Raw genomic sequence first — 19,522 nt, 5'->3', positions numbered from 1 at the left:
GTCTATCTATAACAACTTCAATTGACTTCACTTCTGTAAAAATAGTCACATTCAGACTACTGACTTCAGTTGAACAATTTAACAAGCTAATGTGTTTCTGCAGGCATTTTCAAACCATTGTGGTGAGCTTAATCGAGGCTGTATGCACTATTGTGGGATATGATTCTACTCTAAACAGAGAGGGGGCTGTCTTTTGTTTCCCTGCATCTCAAAAGACTGTGGTATGAATAATATCAATATTTCTTTCTCTCTGGGGAATCTATTATCAACTCACAAGGTCAAGGAGTGCTGTGGGGCAGGATGGTTCCCCATGCTGGGTTTGTGATATGCAAGTCATCATTAGGTGATGATACCAAGGTTGTGGCTTGCAGATTGCATTACTGATCATAGTCTGCCTGTAATGAATCTGTGACAAATTCAACTTTCAAAGCAAGTCGCTTGAATATGTAAGAAAACCTACTCTGCACAGTCCAAAGAACAAACAGGCCAATCAATGTCTCATCCTTCCCCTTGTACCCTTCAAACTTCTCAGTGATCTCTGCTACTTTGTTTTGGCAGGAAATCATTCTCTCTTTGCCAGGCCAATCACACTTTCTTTATTAACATCTTGAGAGGTGGTACATTCTGATGCTTTCTTTCTGCCTTCAATGAAAGAAGCATGAAACAAGGTCAGCTCTCTGGGATCAGTGCTAGAAACTGAACCATTCTCGTTTTTTGGGTGACACAAGCCTGCCTGTTTGTCTGGGCTAATGATGATGGACTGTAATTTTTCTCTTGGAATACACAATTAACTACTGCTCTCTGCAAACACAGCCTGCACACACAGGAGGAGCGTTTGCAGTACAATGTGTCTTAGCTCTGCTTTCAGCTGAGCAATTACCTGGAAATACAGAGCCGTCAGGGGATTCTGTCGGAGCACAGAGTGCTCCAAACCAGCTGCAATAAGTTGCAACTTTCTCTGTTTTTATTAGACTGCATACTGGGGAGAGCCAGGTGAGAAAAGCACAGTAAAAGAAGAGAGAGAATGGATGACATTGAATATGAGTCATATGTTAACCTGAGGCACAACAATACTATACGCTGTTCACAGTGGGGCTTCCTTGTGGCTCAGTAGGCTAGTATACATGCTAAAGATGCTTTCATCACCTCTGTTCAATTGTTTTTTGTGCACAACTCTGAATACCTTTTTTAAAATTCATTAAAACAGAGTACAACGTTTCCATTTTTTGTTTTATCCTGTAGTCAACCAACAGTCAACGGTGGTTTCTTTTATAGGAATAGTTTTTGGGAAATGTTCCTATAATATATTTCATCATAGTCACTTTGGAAAGCTGTGTCAAACAACCAGCTTTGTCATTTTGCTTGGGGGATTTGCTGGAGATTGATCCTCATGTGCAGTAGTACATAGTAGTAGTAGTAGTAGTAGTAGTAGTTACATAGTTAATGTGTCCACTTACATTTTACTTCCACATTCACATTTAGCATTAAATTGACATAGTTGCCTAAACAATTATTCAGGTTGCTCACTGCAGCTGCAGGTAAATTAAGTTTTGCGGGAAAAATATATATTTTCTCCCAGTTTTGCAGTTGCAGTGTTAAAATCATTGTGAATTGAAACAAAACCAAACTACTTGGTTATGTTTATGCAACAACATTACTTAGTTAGGTTGGGTAAAAGATCATGGTTTGGCTTAAAATAAGTGTTTGTTACGTTTCATACGAAACGTTAAATGTTTAACTTAACTTTAAAATAAGTCAACATTGACCTGTTTTTACATGGGACATGACCAGCTGCCTTCTGGGTGACAATACAGTGTTTCCCCTCTAGGTGGACTTTGATTAGAAACATATTTTTATTTGTAATAATTTATTATTTTCTCTAGAGTCATTCCACAATGTTATATATATATACAGTATATATATAGGAATATGTGTGTACATGTACAGTATTTGTGTATTTATGTGTTGTATCCCAAATTACTACCTAACCTCAATCAACACCCCTCACTCACCCATTAACTGAATCTCACACACACACACACACACACACACACACACACACACACACACACACACACACATGCACACGCATTTTGCTAGTCCTCCGTTTCTCACTTTTATACTCTTCAGCCTAAACCTGTGTTATTATCCCCAGTTTGCTTTTGTCCCCTTTGTTTTTGTCCCTGTCTTACTTTGTATAATTCCTTGGGTCGTATATGTGTTCATGTACTTGTCTGCACTTTTTTTATACTCACTTTTCTACACAATAAAAAAAAACTGTGATACTTAAAAAAAAATGCGAGAGAAAATAGATTTCTCTCAAGATGTAATGAGACCGGTTGCATGTATACACATAGAATGTATAAAATTACATCTCTATGCATGAGCAAGGTCTGCTTATCCAATCGGTCATTTGTATGTGACTGCGGCTCTTCTGTGTGAGTGTGCAGAGGCACTGACAGCTGAAGAAAGACCTTCATCAGTGTAGCATTCTCCAGACAGTCAGCCCTTCAGTCAGTCAGTCAGAGAGCAAACCCTCACTCTGCATTCATTATTAATCACAGAATTACACTGGGGTGCTCTCCAAACGATGTGGGTCGAAGGGGGACAAGTCTTCATAGAATATGCAATTGTCTGCATAATGCCCAGCAGGTGAGGTATAAGGCGCTGATATGAAGCGCAAATATTGCAGGAGGGCTCTGCAGTTATTACTGTCAAATGACAAAGGCATATCAGGGGCAGTGGTGAAAAATGGCAACACAGAACTAACAGCAGAAAAAAAGAATCTGACTGGGTGCTGTGTAAATAAATGTGATTGGATGTGGGTATTGGGAGTATGACATTCTATCAGCTTGAGGCATGGCCACTGATTCTTTTTCATATCTTCATTTACCCACGGAAATGCTATGTTGAACATTCACAACAATGTCTTGTTATCCACGTCCTCAGAGCTGCACAACACAGGTCCCTGAAGCATTATGACATCCAATATTTGAGCAACGTGTCAGCACTGTCAGATTTGGCCATATACCAACACCACTTTAGCCACAGGAACCCTCGTCTGTCGCCCACAATAATCACAGACTCCCACTTCTGACCTCTGATCAGCTCCACAGGATCAGGAAGGTAAAATGCCAGTAGCTGAGGGTGGCGGGAGCATCATTCATTCATCTCTGACAATCACTCTCACCGTTCCAAAACCAGCCTGTTGTCCTGCTGTCCTGTCGAACCAAAGGAAAAACTACAAGAGCCAAATCGAGAGCATCGCATCACATTAGGTAGAATAAAATGTGTAATAATCAAGCCGCTGCTGTAAACTGTGACGTCGAAATAATCCCCATTCAGGAGCAATGCAAAGTCTCGTCCAAAACCAGAGACGGAGAGAGACAAGGTGATAACTAATGCAGCCAGGCTTAGCTTCACCTTTGATGTTTGTACCATGATCCAAGGTGCTCAGAGCCTATCTGTCCTTGGAGTAAACACACCCAGGAATCCCTGGAGAGGGAAAAATATTCTAATCCTAGAGCCAGTTTATACCCAGAGAGGAAAGTTGACTTTGTATTGATTTTTCTTTTTTCCCGAACTCACTGTGGGTGTCTTCTGATCATAGTTAATGAAACATTACATGGTTTCACTCCTCTGATGCATATTTGGCCTGAAGTCAGAGCTGCATCTGGATACTTATCATGTGGAGAGCTGACTATACACTAAAACTTAATGCAGTAGTTCATGTTTCTGATCTAAAGCAGACATTCATCCAGTTCAAACTCAGTGGGCATTTGCTTCTTCAGGCTTCACAATGATGGTGTCTTAGTTTCAGTTAAGGGAAATATGAATGTAAAAAGGAAATAAGAATATTATAATTAACTTTTGTTCTTTCATATTTCATCTACTCTATAAAGTAACTTTTGCTCTTTAACATCATTATCAAGAATCAGTCTGAACCCCAGTTATATCTAAGCATAACAGCTAATAATTTGAAATGAACTGCTGTTGACCTCATTTTGGGAATTGTTGTTTTTCAAATAAATATTTCACCAGAGCGAAGTGTTGCTTTAAGTATGAGGCAATTTTTATGGAACAATTACATCTTATTAAACCCATATTCATGAAATGAAAGTTGGCTTGTGAGGAAGCGTGTGTAAGGACGCGTTTGATTTCATCATCAGTGACACCTTCAAGGGTGCAGTCGATCCAGTGGTTTTGCTGCCAGGCTTTTGTTTCTGCAGCCATCAAAGAGCCACTGGACAGGTTGGTGTGTGTGGCAGAATGATTCATCCCATGGTATGAAGCATCATAACCCATTTGTGCTGCAGTATTGGACACTGGTCTCTTTTTTTTGTGTGTGCCTGTGATGTCTGTGTTTCTGAGGTGGTGCAGTGTGAATACTAAGGTCAGGCTGACATATTGGTTTGTTGAAGGTATCGAGTAAGTGTTGCCTCATTGTTAATAATCAGATATTGACCAGACAAAAAGTGATAAGTAGGCTACATCTTTACGTGAAGCTCCTAGGTGGAAATTATTATTTTATTGTAGCAGCAGTAATAGCTGTTGTGTCTTTCGTTGCATATAATTGCATATTTGTATAATTATCCTGGGTTTCCTTGGAGAATATTAGTGTCTAGAGAAATATTGACTTAATGTTTGGATTTTGAACATCAGCCAACAGCACATGAAAATGCCTGTCTGAAGAAATATGTATTAAGCAGGGACTTAAAGGTTGACACAGAAGTAGCTGGGAAGCCGTCACACTGAAGGTGTGTCCTGTTCATAAGGGGCCAAAAGTTCACAGATGCATTTTGGGGCTTGAATTACTTCAGCCTTTGATGTAATAAGTCAAATTCAGAAATTAATTCTGAGATGAAATGAAGCCAGTAAAGGGAAGATAAAATAGTGGTGATGTGATCACACATCCTTGAGTCGTTAAGATTCTTGCTTCCATTTTAAGACCACCTCATCATGAGAGAACTCTGGCTTAAACAAATAGGATATAAATGAAGGCAGGAATAGCTTTCTCCAGATCAGCAGGAATAGAAAATGTCTAATTTTGGATATGTTTTTATGCCAGCATGCGGGCGACAGCTGTGGCTGGAGGCATTATGTTTTGGGGTTGTCTGTCTGGTCCATACTCGAGAATGTGATATCTTAGGAGTATCTTGAGCAAATTTCTTCAAATTTGGCACAAATGTCCACTTGCACTCAAGTATTAACCGATTAGAACTGTGACCTCAAAAAACATGTTTTTGGCCATAACTCAATAACTCATACGCTAAGTATGACAATGTCACACAAATGTCTATTTAGATTAAATTATGTGTTAATAAGTATTGATTTTGGATGGAATTTTGGATTTATTGTAGTTAAGTAGCAAAAACAGTTGGACATTCAACAGTTAATGAGAGTGACAACACTGCTATTATTGGCAGGTGTTATGAAAACATGCAGCAGGGTGTCGTAGGCATGAAAATGAAAACCACGCCTCTTTTCCACTGCAGATACTAGAAGGTGAAGTTAAATCATGCAGACCACAACTTGTGCGTGTAATGTGCAAATCTGCAATTTCTAAATGGCCAGCTACCATCAATAGCGGCAGCATTTTATTTGAGAAAAATGGCCCCAAAAGGAAGCATGTAAACATAAAGCAGTCATGGACCTAAAACAGAAACGTGTGGTACACCTCGAGTGATCAGCAGGAGAGGATGAAACAATAGCTATTGTGTATATTATATGTGTCTTTGTTTTACATAAGAGCCCTTTAGTAACAATGCAGTGTCATCGGGTTGGCTCAATACTTATGTCTTTGTTTTTTTGTATCCACAGATCTCCCCTGGCGGACTGAACAAACGAGTCGACTATAACCGAGCTACGCCTATCCTCAGCGTACTTGTGGTCTGACGGCACTCACCGACATCAAAGGTACACCAGCCTCTCTCTCTACACCTCTAGCCTCCTTTAATCACTTTGTTCAGCTCATCATTGCAGTAATTACATTTCCTGACAGTTTTTTTCAGACTTCACTTTCTCTGTCATATCTCCTCGAGGGAGCTTCACTTTACTTCTCTTCACTTTGTCGCTGAAGTGCCTTGTGTGATTTTTATTTCAATACATTCAGGAGCTTTTTCCTCCAGGAAATGTGCGCTGATTTCAATAATTCTCACAGTTGAATCAGCTCAGGTAAATGTCAGTTGAAAGGCAGCCTTGGTTCTCTTCACAGTTTTTAGTATTTTTTACAGCTGAACAGAAGAGGATGTTTGTTCTGGTCCAGTTTCTAAAGACAGACTCAACTGTGTAATTGCCTGTTTGAAGTCTGTCACCTGTTGAACAGACAACCTGGGCTCCTAATTGTAATTTGGATGTCTTATTTGCTGCAAAAGACTTGTTCATTTTGTTGCATGCCTTCGCTGTTTTTTAAACTTGGAGACACTCTTTTGTGCCTTTTCTCTCTTTAAGAAGTAGTTCAGTGACGTGCGGTGAGGTTCGTGGCTGGCGAGGCACTGACACTACATAAGTCAGATTTACAAATATATGAACCCAATAGAGAAGCTTAAATCACCATTCAATTGGCAGCTTGCACATTGACTACTGGTTGTTTTTCATATTGGCATTCTTTACCCACACATAGGTAAGGCACATATTTGATTCCACCGGGAGCGTTTCAGAAGCGGAGAGCTTGCGGGCATCACCCGCGAAAATCGTGAGATTCCGCGATAATCTGCATAACAACCCCGGATGTATAAAGAGAACAACAAACACATAAAAGGTTACTTTACCTGTCCGACGTTGAATTGCTGTTGATTTGTTCATATTTCCTTGTTTTTTGAGACATTTTTAAGCTTGGATATACAGTTGTGGTCAAAAGTTTACATACACTTGTAAAGAACATAATGTCATGGCTCTGTTGAGTTTCCAGTTATTTCTACAACTCTGATTTTTCTCTGATAGAGTGATTGGAACAAATACTTCTTTGTCACAAAAAACATTCATGAAGTTTGGTTCTTTCATGACTTTATTATGGGTTAACAGAAAAAGTGACAAAATCTGCTGGGTCAAAAATATACATACAGCAACATGAATTAGCAATTTTGGTGACTTAGAAAGTTGTGTCAATGAAATGAGCTTCATAGCATGGCCTCTTAACTTCTTGTGAGTGATTATGAGTGACTACAACTGGTGACTTCTCTGAGGCCATTTAAATAGGGCTCATTGGATACAATCGCCCACAAACGCTACAATGGGAAAGTCAAAGGAGCTCAGCATGGATCTGAAAAAGCGAATCATTGACTTGAACAAGTCAGGAAAGTCACTTGGAGCCATTTCAAAGCAGCTGCAGGTCACAAGAGCAACAGTGCAAACAATTGTTTGTAAGTATAAAGTGCATGGCACTGTTTTGTCACTGCCACGATCAGGAAGAAAACGCAAGCTATCACCTGCTGCTGAGAGAAAATTGGTCAGGAGGGTGAAGAGTCAACCGAGAACCACCAAAAAGCAGATCTGCCAAGAATTAGAAGCTGCTGGAACACAGGTGTCAGTGTCCACAGTCAAGCGTGTTTTGCATCTCCATGGACTGAGAGGCTGCCGTGCAAGAAGGAAGCCCTTGCTCCAAAAGTGGCACCTTAAGGCTCGACTGAAGTTTGCTGCTGATCACGTGGACAAAGATAAGACCTTCTGGAGGAAAGTTCTGTGGTCAGACAAAACAAAAATCGAGCTGTTTGGCCACAATGCCCAGCAATATGTTTGGAGGAGAAAAGGTGAGGCCTTTAACCCCAAGAACACCATGCCTACCGTCAAGCACGGTGGTGGTAGTATTATGCTGTGGGGCTGTTTTGCTGCCAATGGAACTGGTGCTTTACAGAGAGTAAATGGGATAATGAAGAAGGAGGATTACCTTCAAATTCTTCAAGATAACCTAAAATCATCAGCCCGAAGGTTGGGTCTTGGGCGCAGTTGGGTGTTCCAACAGGACAATGACCCCAAACACACATCAAAAGTGGTAATGGAATGGCTAAATCAGGCTAGAATTAGGGTTTTAGAATGACCTTCCCAAAGTCCTGACTTAAATCCCATTGAGAACATGTGGACAATGCTGAAGAAACAAGTCCATGTCAGAAAGCCATCAAATTTAACTGAACTGCACCAATTCTGTCAAGAGGAGTGGTCAAAGATTCAACGAGAAGCTTGCCAGAAGCTTGTGGATGGCTACCAAAAGCGCCTAATTGAAGTGAAAATGGCCAAGGGACATGTAACCAAATATTAGCACTGCTGTATGTATATTTTTGACCCAGCAGATTTGATCACTTTTTCTGTTAACCCATAATAAAGTCATGAAAGAACCAAACTTCATGAATGTTTTTTGTGACAAAGAAGTATCTGTTCCAATCACTCTATCAGAGAAAAATCAGAGTTTTAGAAATAACGGGGAAACTCAAGAGAGCCATGACATTATGTTCTTTACAAGTGTATGTAAACTTTTGACCACAACTGTACGTGAAATACATTACCTATTCTATGGTAAGAAAGGACATATAATAAAAGTGTCTACAAATATTACAGTGGTGACAAACAATGAGAAAGCAAAAGGCACACGCTCAACCCAGTTAGTGAGGGATTCACAGTCTGAGGTGAGGCACAGCTCGTCGCTGCCTCACCTCACTGTCTCCTCTCTGTTTGAACAGGACATGCGCTAATTCAGCGATTTTGATTATACAAATGCTTGGAATGATTGGAATCATACATAAATTACATTTATAGCACAGATCAGTAGAGAAATATTAATATTTATTTTATTTTAGCATTATTTGTTTTTTACTTGTCATGATGACAGACAGCTGTTTGCAGAAGCTTTGCACAGCCCACTATTTTGTAGCATCTGTTATGGGGAAGTATATGAGTTTCAGTCTTAATGGAATGTTCCATCTCTTCAAAGAGACTAACAAAGACATGTATGTGCTTGTGTGTATGTGCTTGCATATCTGTTTGTGTGTGTTTGTCAGTGTTCCTCTGCATACGATTCAAAGAAAAAGGATGAAATAAAATATGGAGGGTAAACAACATCTACATTTCTTTTCTTCTGGCTGTGAAAGTGATCAGCTATGGGCTCCCCACATCACTCGCTAAGCTTTGCTTATCCTTATCCTGGCATCACTCAGCAATACCCCTTTGGGAATTAACACTCACTATAATGTTCCTCAAAGCAACAACGACTGGAATACTTAATTGTTGGGAGGTTCATTCCTGGTGACAGTGCATTTCATTTTTATGTGTTGCATCTTGTTAAAACATTAGTCACTAGTATCAGTCCAGCGCTACTGAGAATATTAGATTTTAATTGGAAATGACAATCATCTTCCAGTAACCATTCATTATATTGTAGCCTGGCGAATATAGTGATATTAGCTATATCACTAATATAGTTAGTATAGTTAATATAGTTACTCTGGGGTAAAGCTGCCGCTTATGATAAATAACTCTTTCTAATTCTTTCAAAAGACTGTTGAAGACTTTTTGAAACATCATAACACGTATGTGCAGCTGTCATGTCTGTCATCCAGTGATGGTGTTTTTCTTCATATATATATATATATATATATATATATGAGTAATTCAATTCAATATGACTTTCTTGTTCATGAGAAGCACTTATAAAGAGTCGCGCAACTCATGAAAAACTTCCTGTTGGTGAGCAGAATTTCCCAACACAGCAGATTGACATTATGATGAATCACTTCACTGTCAGTCACTCTCTGGAAGAGCTTTGACATATTCTCTTCAGAGCCTTGAAATTAATGGCTCTGAAATGACAGTTTAAAGCAGTGCAATACCCCCTGAAATCGGCAATCTACCTTCTGACTTTCTGACTGTATAATCCTCAACAGCCCACGCGGGTAGATTGAAGACCACCACTTCCACAAATGCACAGCAGGAAAAGGAGCAGGTGTTTCTAAGTACCCAATTGTGCCACTGAGAGCTGCATCCTCAGATGGGCATATGATGGGTTTAGACAAGGAATTAATTTGAGCCGCAATTACAGCCTCTGGAAAGGGGCAAATTGGACGGTGAGTGGGGAAGGAAGGACCCCACCACCCACCTATAGTCCCTAATCAGGTGAAGGCTTCTAACTCGATATCGGGCACTGATGGTCACACTCAATTATCCTCATCCTAAACCTCCCAATCTGTTCCCCCATCCCCCTAATAATCCAATCTCAAACCCCTCAAAACACGCTGCTACTTCTGATCTGGACGGCCTCCTCAGTAGTCCTCTTTTGTCTCTTTGACTCCTGATGTAAGATTAAAGTCAAAGTAATAGTTTGTGTTTTGGTAATTATGGCAATTTGCTTTCTTGCTGAGAGTTGGAGAATGTTGATACCCTTCTCATATGTGTCCTCTAAATATGAATGCATTGCATAGCTTAGCATAAAGAAAGGAAAATGCTAAACTGCCTCTATCCATAGGTCATGAAACCAGCACCTCTGAAGCTCTAAACATGTTAAAACCATAAATTGACATTTTTAGAAAAGGTTGTAGGCAAATATTATTATCTTCAGGCACACCCAGACTTGCTGTTAGCAAAGTCAGCTAAGCTAATTGACTGCTGGCGATGTCGGTCATTCCAGCTTTCTCTGGTCAGTGCCTGCATGCTGCTTGAGGCGGAAAAGTTTCCATACACACAAAACAAGAATTTCATCTTGGCAATGGGGGAATCACCAAGGTCTCAGTTCAGGACATTAGATAGGAAATTGTTCTCCCTTGAAGCCCTATTTTCATGATTCAGTTGTGTTGTCACATAGTGAGAAAACCAGACCCCTATCTGCTGGTTCATTTAAAGATGTTCTTGAGAAAAACGGCACTTAAATGCATGCCAGTTTATTACAGAGAGGGTATGATGGCAGAGGGTCTTGTCATTGGAAGATTTGTTTTAGGGGAGTCCAATGGACCTGATGAATAAGGAGCCAAGGATTTATTACTGGATTTTCCAGCGAGCCTTTGAAGTGTGCAAATGCTGCATCTCATCTGCGGATCCACACTCAATTGTGGCCGTGTGTGTATATATTTATTACTGGGCTATTTTTAGAGCTGATGATTTGTGCTGAAGTGCATAAAAGCCATGCAATAGCAAAAGTGAAGCAGCCAGTGCTGTGCTGCGTCCTCTACAAATGGAATATGAGACTGTTTTTCCTTTTAATTAAAGATGTTTACGTCTAAAGAGTAGTGCAATCTAACACTTACCTTTGTGTAATTTATTAAACATTCTTATTCTTTAAAAAAAAATCGAATCTCTTTAATCAGAGATCTTCTCCTCCACTCATAAAGAAGCATCCACCAATGACTTTCCTGCCCTTTGAGTTGTACTCTGATATGTTTCCATGACATAAAGTTGAGACTAAGTAGGTCGTTCCAGTGTGTAATTGAGGACAGGGTTAAACGTGCAGACCTCGGCTATGTTTTTATCCCCTCTGACGCAGATCATTAGCAAACATCTGCTGAACCAAACCTTAAAAAAACAGGGCTGTCATGGGGGCAGAGGGGAATTCTTCAGAGGCCCCTCCCTGTGCTATTTTAAGTAGTGCCAGAAGTTGGCGTTTAATGATAAGCTGTGTACGTAGCTCACATGCCTGCCATTTTATTCCATTTAGGACTCAGGAAGCAATGGCCACATTGCCCCCCCAACTCTCCAGGGGTGGGAATCACTAGACTCTGTCATCAGGTATGTCCAATCAACATGGCATGGTTCCCTGTTGCTTTCGTTTATCTCAAGTAGTGGACAGCTTTGGAAATAGACAAGGATGGTATTTTTGCAAGTAGTCATTGCCCAGCAGTGTTTCCATTTTGAGACTAAGTTACCAGCTGATGACTGTAGAATCATTCCAGTCAGACATATTTTAGGGAGAACACTGTTTCAAAATGGTACATTGCTGATTTGATAATGAAAAAAAAAGGTCTAAATAATGGGAGATCATGTTCCCATACAGAGGTAAAGCAACCAAAGGAACCTTTTCATTCATTCACATGGATATGGAGACTTTTAAAACACAGGCTCCTTAGCATATATTCCTTTGGGATGAAGAGTGAAGGAAGAGTTGTGTCAGACAAGACTCCACTCCAGATAAATAAATGATCAGCGCTCAACAAACATCAAAGAGAGATTGTGTGCTTCAAAGGGAATAAAGGCCTCACTTTCACCAGGTTCTATATTGAAGAATGAATCCTGTGTATGCATGCACACACACACTGTGTAATCCGACCTGTTTAAGATTCTAATGATTGCATCTGAATTGATCATCCCCCGCTGAGCCAAACCACCCTTCCTGAATCGTTGTCTGTTTCGGTGGCAAGATCAGCTGGAAAATACACAAAATGCTTTAATGTGATGTGTCTCCTGACTTATTTGTCATTTCTTGGTTTTTGTAAAGTACCTTTTCTCTTCAACCTTTGGATGTCTAAAGGAGCAGTTCTTACATGTTTGTTCTAAAGCCCTAAATATTGGACAGAAGAATTGTCCTCACCACAGTGTTTTTTAAAATGATGCTGACTGGCACAAGTTCACCCTGTTGTGATTTTTATTCAGCTTGACAAACATGTCTTTCACTCTGTGATAGAGCAGTCCAGTCCAAGGCCAGAATATTATGTTACATCCACATACAAAACACATCGCTCGTGCTGTACCTGAAAATATTGCTTGTAAAGTGAAATGTTTTGTAAAATAGACATGTCCTGATTAACCCACTAAGGGGCCCTGTGGCAAAAATTTGCCCCTGGTTCCTTCTTCTCTATGCAGTATGTATTCTATCCTCTACATGCAAACATGTAAATTAAATGCAAATGTATTTTTTTAATATGTACCACACACCGTTGGCATTGTTTGCTTTTACAAAATGTTGTCATTGAACATAATCTACAGTTTTACTCGTCATTTCTGGCGATAATTTAATTTAGTGGTAAATATTTTCAAGCAAGTATTTGACTAATTCAATTATTACAACTAAACTAACGTACAGTGAACTTTGGGATTTGGGATCCGCGGTAAAAACTGTCATGTACTTTGAGTCATGAAGATTTATGAAAAATGTTAATAATTTTCAATTACTTTTTGCACCTGTTTCATCCAACTTGGGTCAAATACAACCCAGCCAGAAGAAGCATATGTTGCTTGTTGCTTTTTATTTCTGTTTTAACCTCTGGCTTTTTCTCTTTTGTCATCCCTTTGTCTTTCTTTCTCCTCTCCCCCAGCTCTCTGTTCTTCTTGCTGTCTCATCCTTCTGCTTCTTTTAGAGTGGGGGATGTCTGTTTTCTAACACCTCTCAGCCTGCTTATCTACTAGGTCTGTATTGCTGCGGTGTGGTATTTCCAACTCCATTCGTTATTCTGCCGTCAACCCCATATCACGCCACTATCAGTTATGAATATTGGGGTGTGTGTGACAGTGATACACATTGTGGCTTGCAACTGTTATCTAGAAATCATGATTGTTTATGATAGGCAGTGTATGTGTGTGTGGTACCAAGCCTGAGTGTCCGTATGGGTGGCTGTGGGAAGCTTGCATGTGTTGGATTCGTGCCTGCAACAGTGCTTGTGTGTCAGACTGTGTTATGGCTCTGTGCATGACTATGTCCAATGACAGTGCCATTCCTCCACGCTGGCTATGATTGTTCATTTGTTAGGGGTGACATCATTCCCTTCCGCCTTTTGGATGTCCAAAAACAAGACTCTTTGTTTTTGTGAGTGTGCACTGTGCCGTTTCATTCCCTTTGTTGTAATTGGTGAATCATGTTTCCATTTTGCAGCGCTGATGTTACAGCAGAACTGTATTGAATTGTACATGTAGTGCCAGGATTGTCTTAATTACAAGAAAGGCTCAAACTTGTGAAAGCAAAAACATAATTGGCACCCAGCAGAGCATCCTCATTAATGTCTTTGCTATGCTGGGCTTGGAGTATCAGAGACTTCCCCATGTAATCACCCTTTGTGGGGAGAATTTGAGCTTGTCTCTTCCGGGTATTGGTTCAAGAAAGCATAGTCGAACTTAAACAAATTTGACTGTTACAGACCTTCTGTACTATGACGCTGCCTTCCCAATCATTCAGTCAGCCATCCTAATTGTTCCATTTTGATGTTGGTCTTTTGATCATGATCATCATATAAAGCGTGTGCTGTGTGCCAAATCATCAACGTTCCATCTTGGCCCATAAGTCTTGTATTTGACTTTGAACTTGCCGCAGCCTGTTGATGCCGCTCGCCCCGCCTGTTGGGTCAGGGTGTCTATAATGACCTGGTGCCCCCTCCTCCCCCTTCTCTTCCCTCCCTTCCCGACATGGAAGATTTGTACAACTACGACTCAACACTGGACATGGAGGACTATGATGTTCGCTCGGCCGCCAGCATCCTGGCCTCCGTGAAAGAGCAGGAGGCACGTTTTGAGCAGCTGACCCGAGCCCTTGAGGAGGAGCGGCGCAACGTCAACCTACAGCTAGAACGTTCCAACATTCCTCCCAATCCCCCCACCAGCCAACCGCTAGCATGGCAGCAGGTGGTGATGCAGGTAAATGATGCCAGCATGCTGGCCAACCCCCCATCATTTTTAACCAACTTGTGTCTGCCTCACTGCCTACCTCTCTAAAGCAACATTCTCCTGCCCCCGCCTTCAATCGGACCAAAATCATTCCATCACCATGTTTGCTCACGGTCATTGCTTTTCATCGTTGGTGGGACTCAATCTTTTTGTTCAACTTCTCTGTGATTTGGAACACTTGTTCCTGTTTGTCTGAACCCACTGTCCTGGATGTTGAAAAATATTCTGCTCTGTGGTGACTCATCTTTAAAAATGAGCTGATGAGATTCAACCTCTCGTTCTGTCTTCCTTCGCCTCCTCCTTCTACGCCACAGCTTACCATTCAATCCCATCTCATTTTTCCTGCTGGTCTTTGATATTGTCTTGTGGTGCTGTTGATTGGATGTGGCATTTCGCCCAGTTCTGGACAGTGTCTGGGGGACATTAGAGTCCTGGCCAGGGCTCCTGACAATGCTGGCTGATTATGCGGAAGCAGGAAATGTAAGATGTAGAAATGAGACAACTGTAATCCCCTAAAAATGTCAGCAATCACAACGGCCCATTGATTTACACAAGAAAGAAAGAAAGCCTCTCAGGCTGTACATATGTTTTACTAACCTGAATTTGAAAGCACAATTTGGCGATGCAGCACCTGTAGCACTTGGATACATCACCTTTAATCACAGTAAAGGAGGCAGTCTCATGTATTATTGATATAGCAAGACTTGCAGAGATGAAACTGCTCTGCCTACATTTGCCTGCATGCGGTTGTATTTGCCTGCATTTACATTTTGTCAACAGTCGTGTCAGTGTTCATTTGTAAAAGGCTTGCTGCCAATTTGGCCTCATGAAGGGATAATCAAGAGGATGCAGGGAAGGTATAGCAGGGTAAAGTAAACTCGTCATCCCCTCCCCCACCACAGGGGATAATCTACTGCTTTTCTTCAAGAATCCTTGGAAATACTAAAAGTAGACAAGCCGCCGCCGTCTCCCTACAATCAATATATATATTATATATATATATATATATATATATATATATATATATATATAATATATATATATATATATATATATATATAATATATATATATATATATATATATAATATATATATATATATATATATATATATATATATATATATATATATATATATTTATTTTTTAATTTAAAAATCATTATTTAAATCATTAAGTCCTACAAGTTGTAAAATGCCAAATCCAGCATTGTTTCCTTCCATCTGTTCATGCGAGTGAGTGTGTGATCGAGTGACTGATATGCGTGTTTAAAGGAAACACTAGTGCACTTGCTCTATGGGCCCATTTGTGCAGAAGCAGTACAGAAGATCCACATTTTATACTCGGAAGTTGAACTTTTGTAGCTAAATGCGCCACTGAGATGCTTTCATAGGAATGAGAGGGGCCCCTCCTCAAACCTTGTATCAAATTGTCCTTATACATTGATGTCTACTGCTTTTGAATGCAAGCTGTCCTAAGAAGTGTCCAATTTTCTTCTTTTACCTCGTCTTTCTATGTAACATTACTTTTGACAACAATGTCTATGAGTTTGAGAAGAACCTGTGCAGTTCTCAGCTGCTCCAACAGTTGATGCAAACTGTCTAGGGTCTGCCATGGTCCCACAGAATAAATCAACTCAATCAACTAACTCTAGCTGTATTGTGAAACGTGATTTTAGTTGCACAAACTAAGGCAACCTAATAACCACAAAGTAATCATCATTCGGTCGGCATCACAAACAGAACACATAATGTTAGTCTACAATGGTGTCCGTTGTGCTGGTGACTCTCTGCCAAATGTGTCGTGGTTGCTCGTAGGGATGGCAGCTGTTGAAAACAAGAACAGAATATTTAGGTGTCCTAAGCCATCAATTTTACTTTAATCAATTTTAAATACATACCCATCTGTCTTTATTATCTACGCCCACCATTTAGGTAAGTTACTATGAGCAACCTCGGATGCGTTCGGTTGAAATTCACCTGTTAACACAGCTGGCAGACACTGAGTCACTATGACTTGCCTCCGCATTAATGGAGGTGCCGCTAGGTTACTGATTCGTCTATGTGTTTGTGTGTGTGTGTGTGTGTGTGTGTGTGTGTGTGTGTGTGTGTAAGACAGAGTGAGATATCCTCTCCTCCTCATAAACTGGTCAATGATTTAGTGGACTGTGCTTAACATGACAGGCAGTGAATTAACCCTCTCTCTCTCGTGCTAACACTCCCAGATCAGACTCATAGATAACCCCCACCTTGCCTATTTGCACACTGGGGAGTCAATTGGGAATAAGAGAGTACCGCCTCATGTTACATCACTTTGGGGCATGTGTGCTCAGTCTTTAGCCAGAAGGTGCAGTGTTGTGTGTAAATGTCTGTGAGACCCACTCCATTCACATAATGAGGTTGTATGAGCGATGAGAAATGCATCAGGTTGTTCTCTTTCTCATTTTTTCCTTGCTCAGTTTCTACCACACACTCACACCAGGCTGCATGATGGATTAAAACGGATCATGGATCAGTAACTGAGGGCTCAGATTCACAACCCAAGGGCCAGACTCAATGAGGCCTGCCATTATTTAAAGTTGGGGTCAGAAAAGGAAAAATGGACCAAGACTGATTCATGAAATCAGATTCAAATAGACGTTTAATGAGAGTGATAAGCCACTGATCTAAATAGCGCTTTGCTACAAGGTGCTCATTTCAGAACAGATTGGCTCCTTACACTTTAATCTGCCATCATAATTTAGATATGTATTGTCAGCGTATTAACACAGGCGACCCAGAGAGACAGAGCAGGCCGAGTGGGTAGCGAATAAACATGAGAAAAACAGTCTTCAGTTCACAGAGCTTGATGCAGATTACTTACATATCAGCACATCACTTTATGATTGGTCTCTTCAAACAGTACTCTGAAACTCTCGACACTACTTGCATTTTTTCATCAAGCATCCAGGCTGAGTTTCTTGAGTTTGACACTGCAGCCTCTTCTGTCCAGACCAGCCTGGATGTGGAATGAGGCATGGGCCTGGCATGCAGCCCAATGACGCAAATAAATCTTTCACTGATGGTTTGACAGTATTATACGGAAATACAGCAGTCATACAAGATTTGTAGCCTCTCGAGTTGTTGAGTTTGGTGACAAATCTTCCGGCTAATGTTCATGTGAACATAAATTTGTTGCATAATAGGAAATAGCTTTTAGCCAATCCAGGGATCGCAATGTTGGTTGGTTCACCACTTTGGTTCCAACTGAAATATGAAATATGGTGAAATCTCAGCAAATACTGGATGGACTGCCATGCAATTTTTTTTACACATATTCATGGTCCCCAGAGGATGACATCTACTGACTTTGTTGATCCCCTGATTTTCCTCTAACACCACCATGAGGTTGAAGTGCTGGTGCCAGCTGTGGCTGGAGACACTGGGTCTCTGGCTTATGATTTGGAGCCATTATCAGGTCAATTTGAATTTGTACAAGGCTTTGTTATTACAAAATACCTGAAAATGACATTTGTATCAGCCTCAGCTATACATTGTGTTTCGTGATAATTAGCAAATAGTATGCTAATATGCTAAGCTAAATCCATGAAAAGGGCATTTATGGGCATTTTGCCATGCTGAAGTAAGCATTCAGTTTATAGCATCACTTAGCACAGACTCATACACTGCTACAATAGTGTGGCTGGACACTATGGTTATGGTTGAAGCTTTTCAAGAGTTCCATGTTGTTTTCTTTGGCTAAAATTGCGGCATATTCTCTGTTTTCTATGATTTATATTTGTCCTAGAGTCGAGACAACATAATAGTCCCAAACACAAATAAATCACCCTCTGATATGAACACAAGTCACCTTGTTTAGCTGGAGAGCACACAACTAAATAGGATTAAAGAATATTGTGGCTCAACGGGTTTCAAATATAATTTTAGGATTTTAGATTTGGCCCTGCATGATGTTAACACAGGCTCTACAAAGGTAGATCACCACAAGACACTTTGACCATTGTATTGGGACAATACGTGTGGGAGAGGTTCATGTAAACAGCCCTGCCCTACTTTCTAAGACCTTATTAATTCAATTCTGATCCTCATTCACTTCAATATTACACTTTATGAATTGCAGCCAAGGAAGAAAATTAGAGTGGTTACACTGCGCCGTCCTGTGAGGAACATCAGAACAATGCTGTCGGACACTCCATTAGCTTTTCTGATGAAATTATCAGTAGAGATTCAGTGACACGGACCGAGGCTCCTTTCAATCTCCATCCTTCGACGGCCCCAACATGTGGCCACTCACATGCTAAGATCATACCCTTTCTTCATTGGATATTGCGTTGGCCTGTGGTAATTGATTTTTGCCTGAAGGAGCGTTATTGCAGAGGCTCTGAAAGGTCAAATGGTGCATGGTGACAGTTGTCTGTGTGGAGAAAGGCAGACAGTGCTCAGACAACCATGTCTGGTTGGAGCTAAGGGAGAAGGTGACCTCATTTCATATACACCAGACACCTAATCTATCTACCCACGGCCGCTGCCCGGCACGTGCACAAATTCCATTTTGTGGTGCATACAATCATCTGGCTGCATTGACAAGCAAACTCAGGATAATTTCTTGCACTATGGGTGTCATTAAATGTTGGTGTTTGGTATTCAGATGCCATATTCAGTGGGCTTCTAGCATTGCAGAGGCATGTCATTGCCTTGTGCAAATGTTGTTGGAAGTTTTCAAAGGCTTGTGAGCTTTTGAGAGCGGGAACAGTGCAGCCTTTGATCTGTGCTGCTGTCTGTGGTGAAGAGGTACAGGCCCGGCTCTGCGATGGCACAACAGCACTCTACCAACAATCGCTCCAGCCGCCCTCCACCCACTTTCATCCCCACAACCCCCCCAGCCCTGTCTCGGCACAATGGAAACAAAGGACTGAGGGTGCTATAGCGACAGAAGATCCATCCTTCCACTGGCAGGGC

At 40.8% G+C, this 19,522-nt stretch overlaps 1 protein-coding gene across 10 annotated transcripts in view; it reads left to right on the top strand.

Annotated features, from left to right (window-relative positions):
• The window catches only part of arvcfb (ARVCF delta catenin family member b), a 210,177-nt gene that overhangs the window by 70,898 nt on the left and 119,757 nt on the right, over positions 1 to 19,522 (top strand). For 8 of the 10 annotated variants that reach the window (XM_068703421.1, XM_068703426.1, XM_068703425.1 and 5 more), the window contains 3 exons: positions 5,821 to 5,916; positions 13,227 to 13,317; positions 14,315 to 14,535. In XM_068703421.1, the coding sequence (XP_068559522.1) occupies positions 14,344 to 14,535 (192 nt within the window). In that variant the 5' untranslated portion in view covers positions 5,821 to 5,916; positions 13,227 to 13,317; positions 14,315 to 14,343. The remainder of the gene's footprint in view (positions 1 to 5,820; positions 5,917 to 13,226; positions 13,318 to 14,314; positions 14,536 to 19,522) is intronic. The other 2 variants (XM_068703422.1, XM_068703431.1) reach the window with 2 other exon arrangements.

The sequence above is a fragment of the Cebidichthys violaceus genome, unplaced genomic scaffold, assembly GCF_023349555.1.
Source record: "Cebidichthys violaceus isolate CVI_PGR_0920_01 unplaced genomic scaffold, fCebVio1.0.p SCAF_9, whole genome shotgun sequence".
Classification (NCBI taxonomy): Eukaryota; Metazoa; Chordata; class Actinopteri; order Perciformes; family Stichaeidae; genus Cebidichthys; species Cebidichthys violaceus.
The sequence above is the reverse complement of the archived record's forward strand: the minus strand, read 5'-3'. Positions and strand labels throughout refer to the sequence as shown.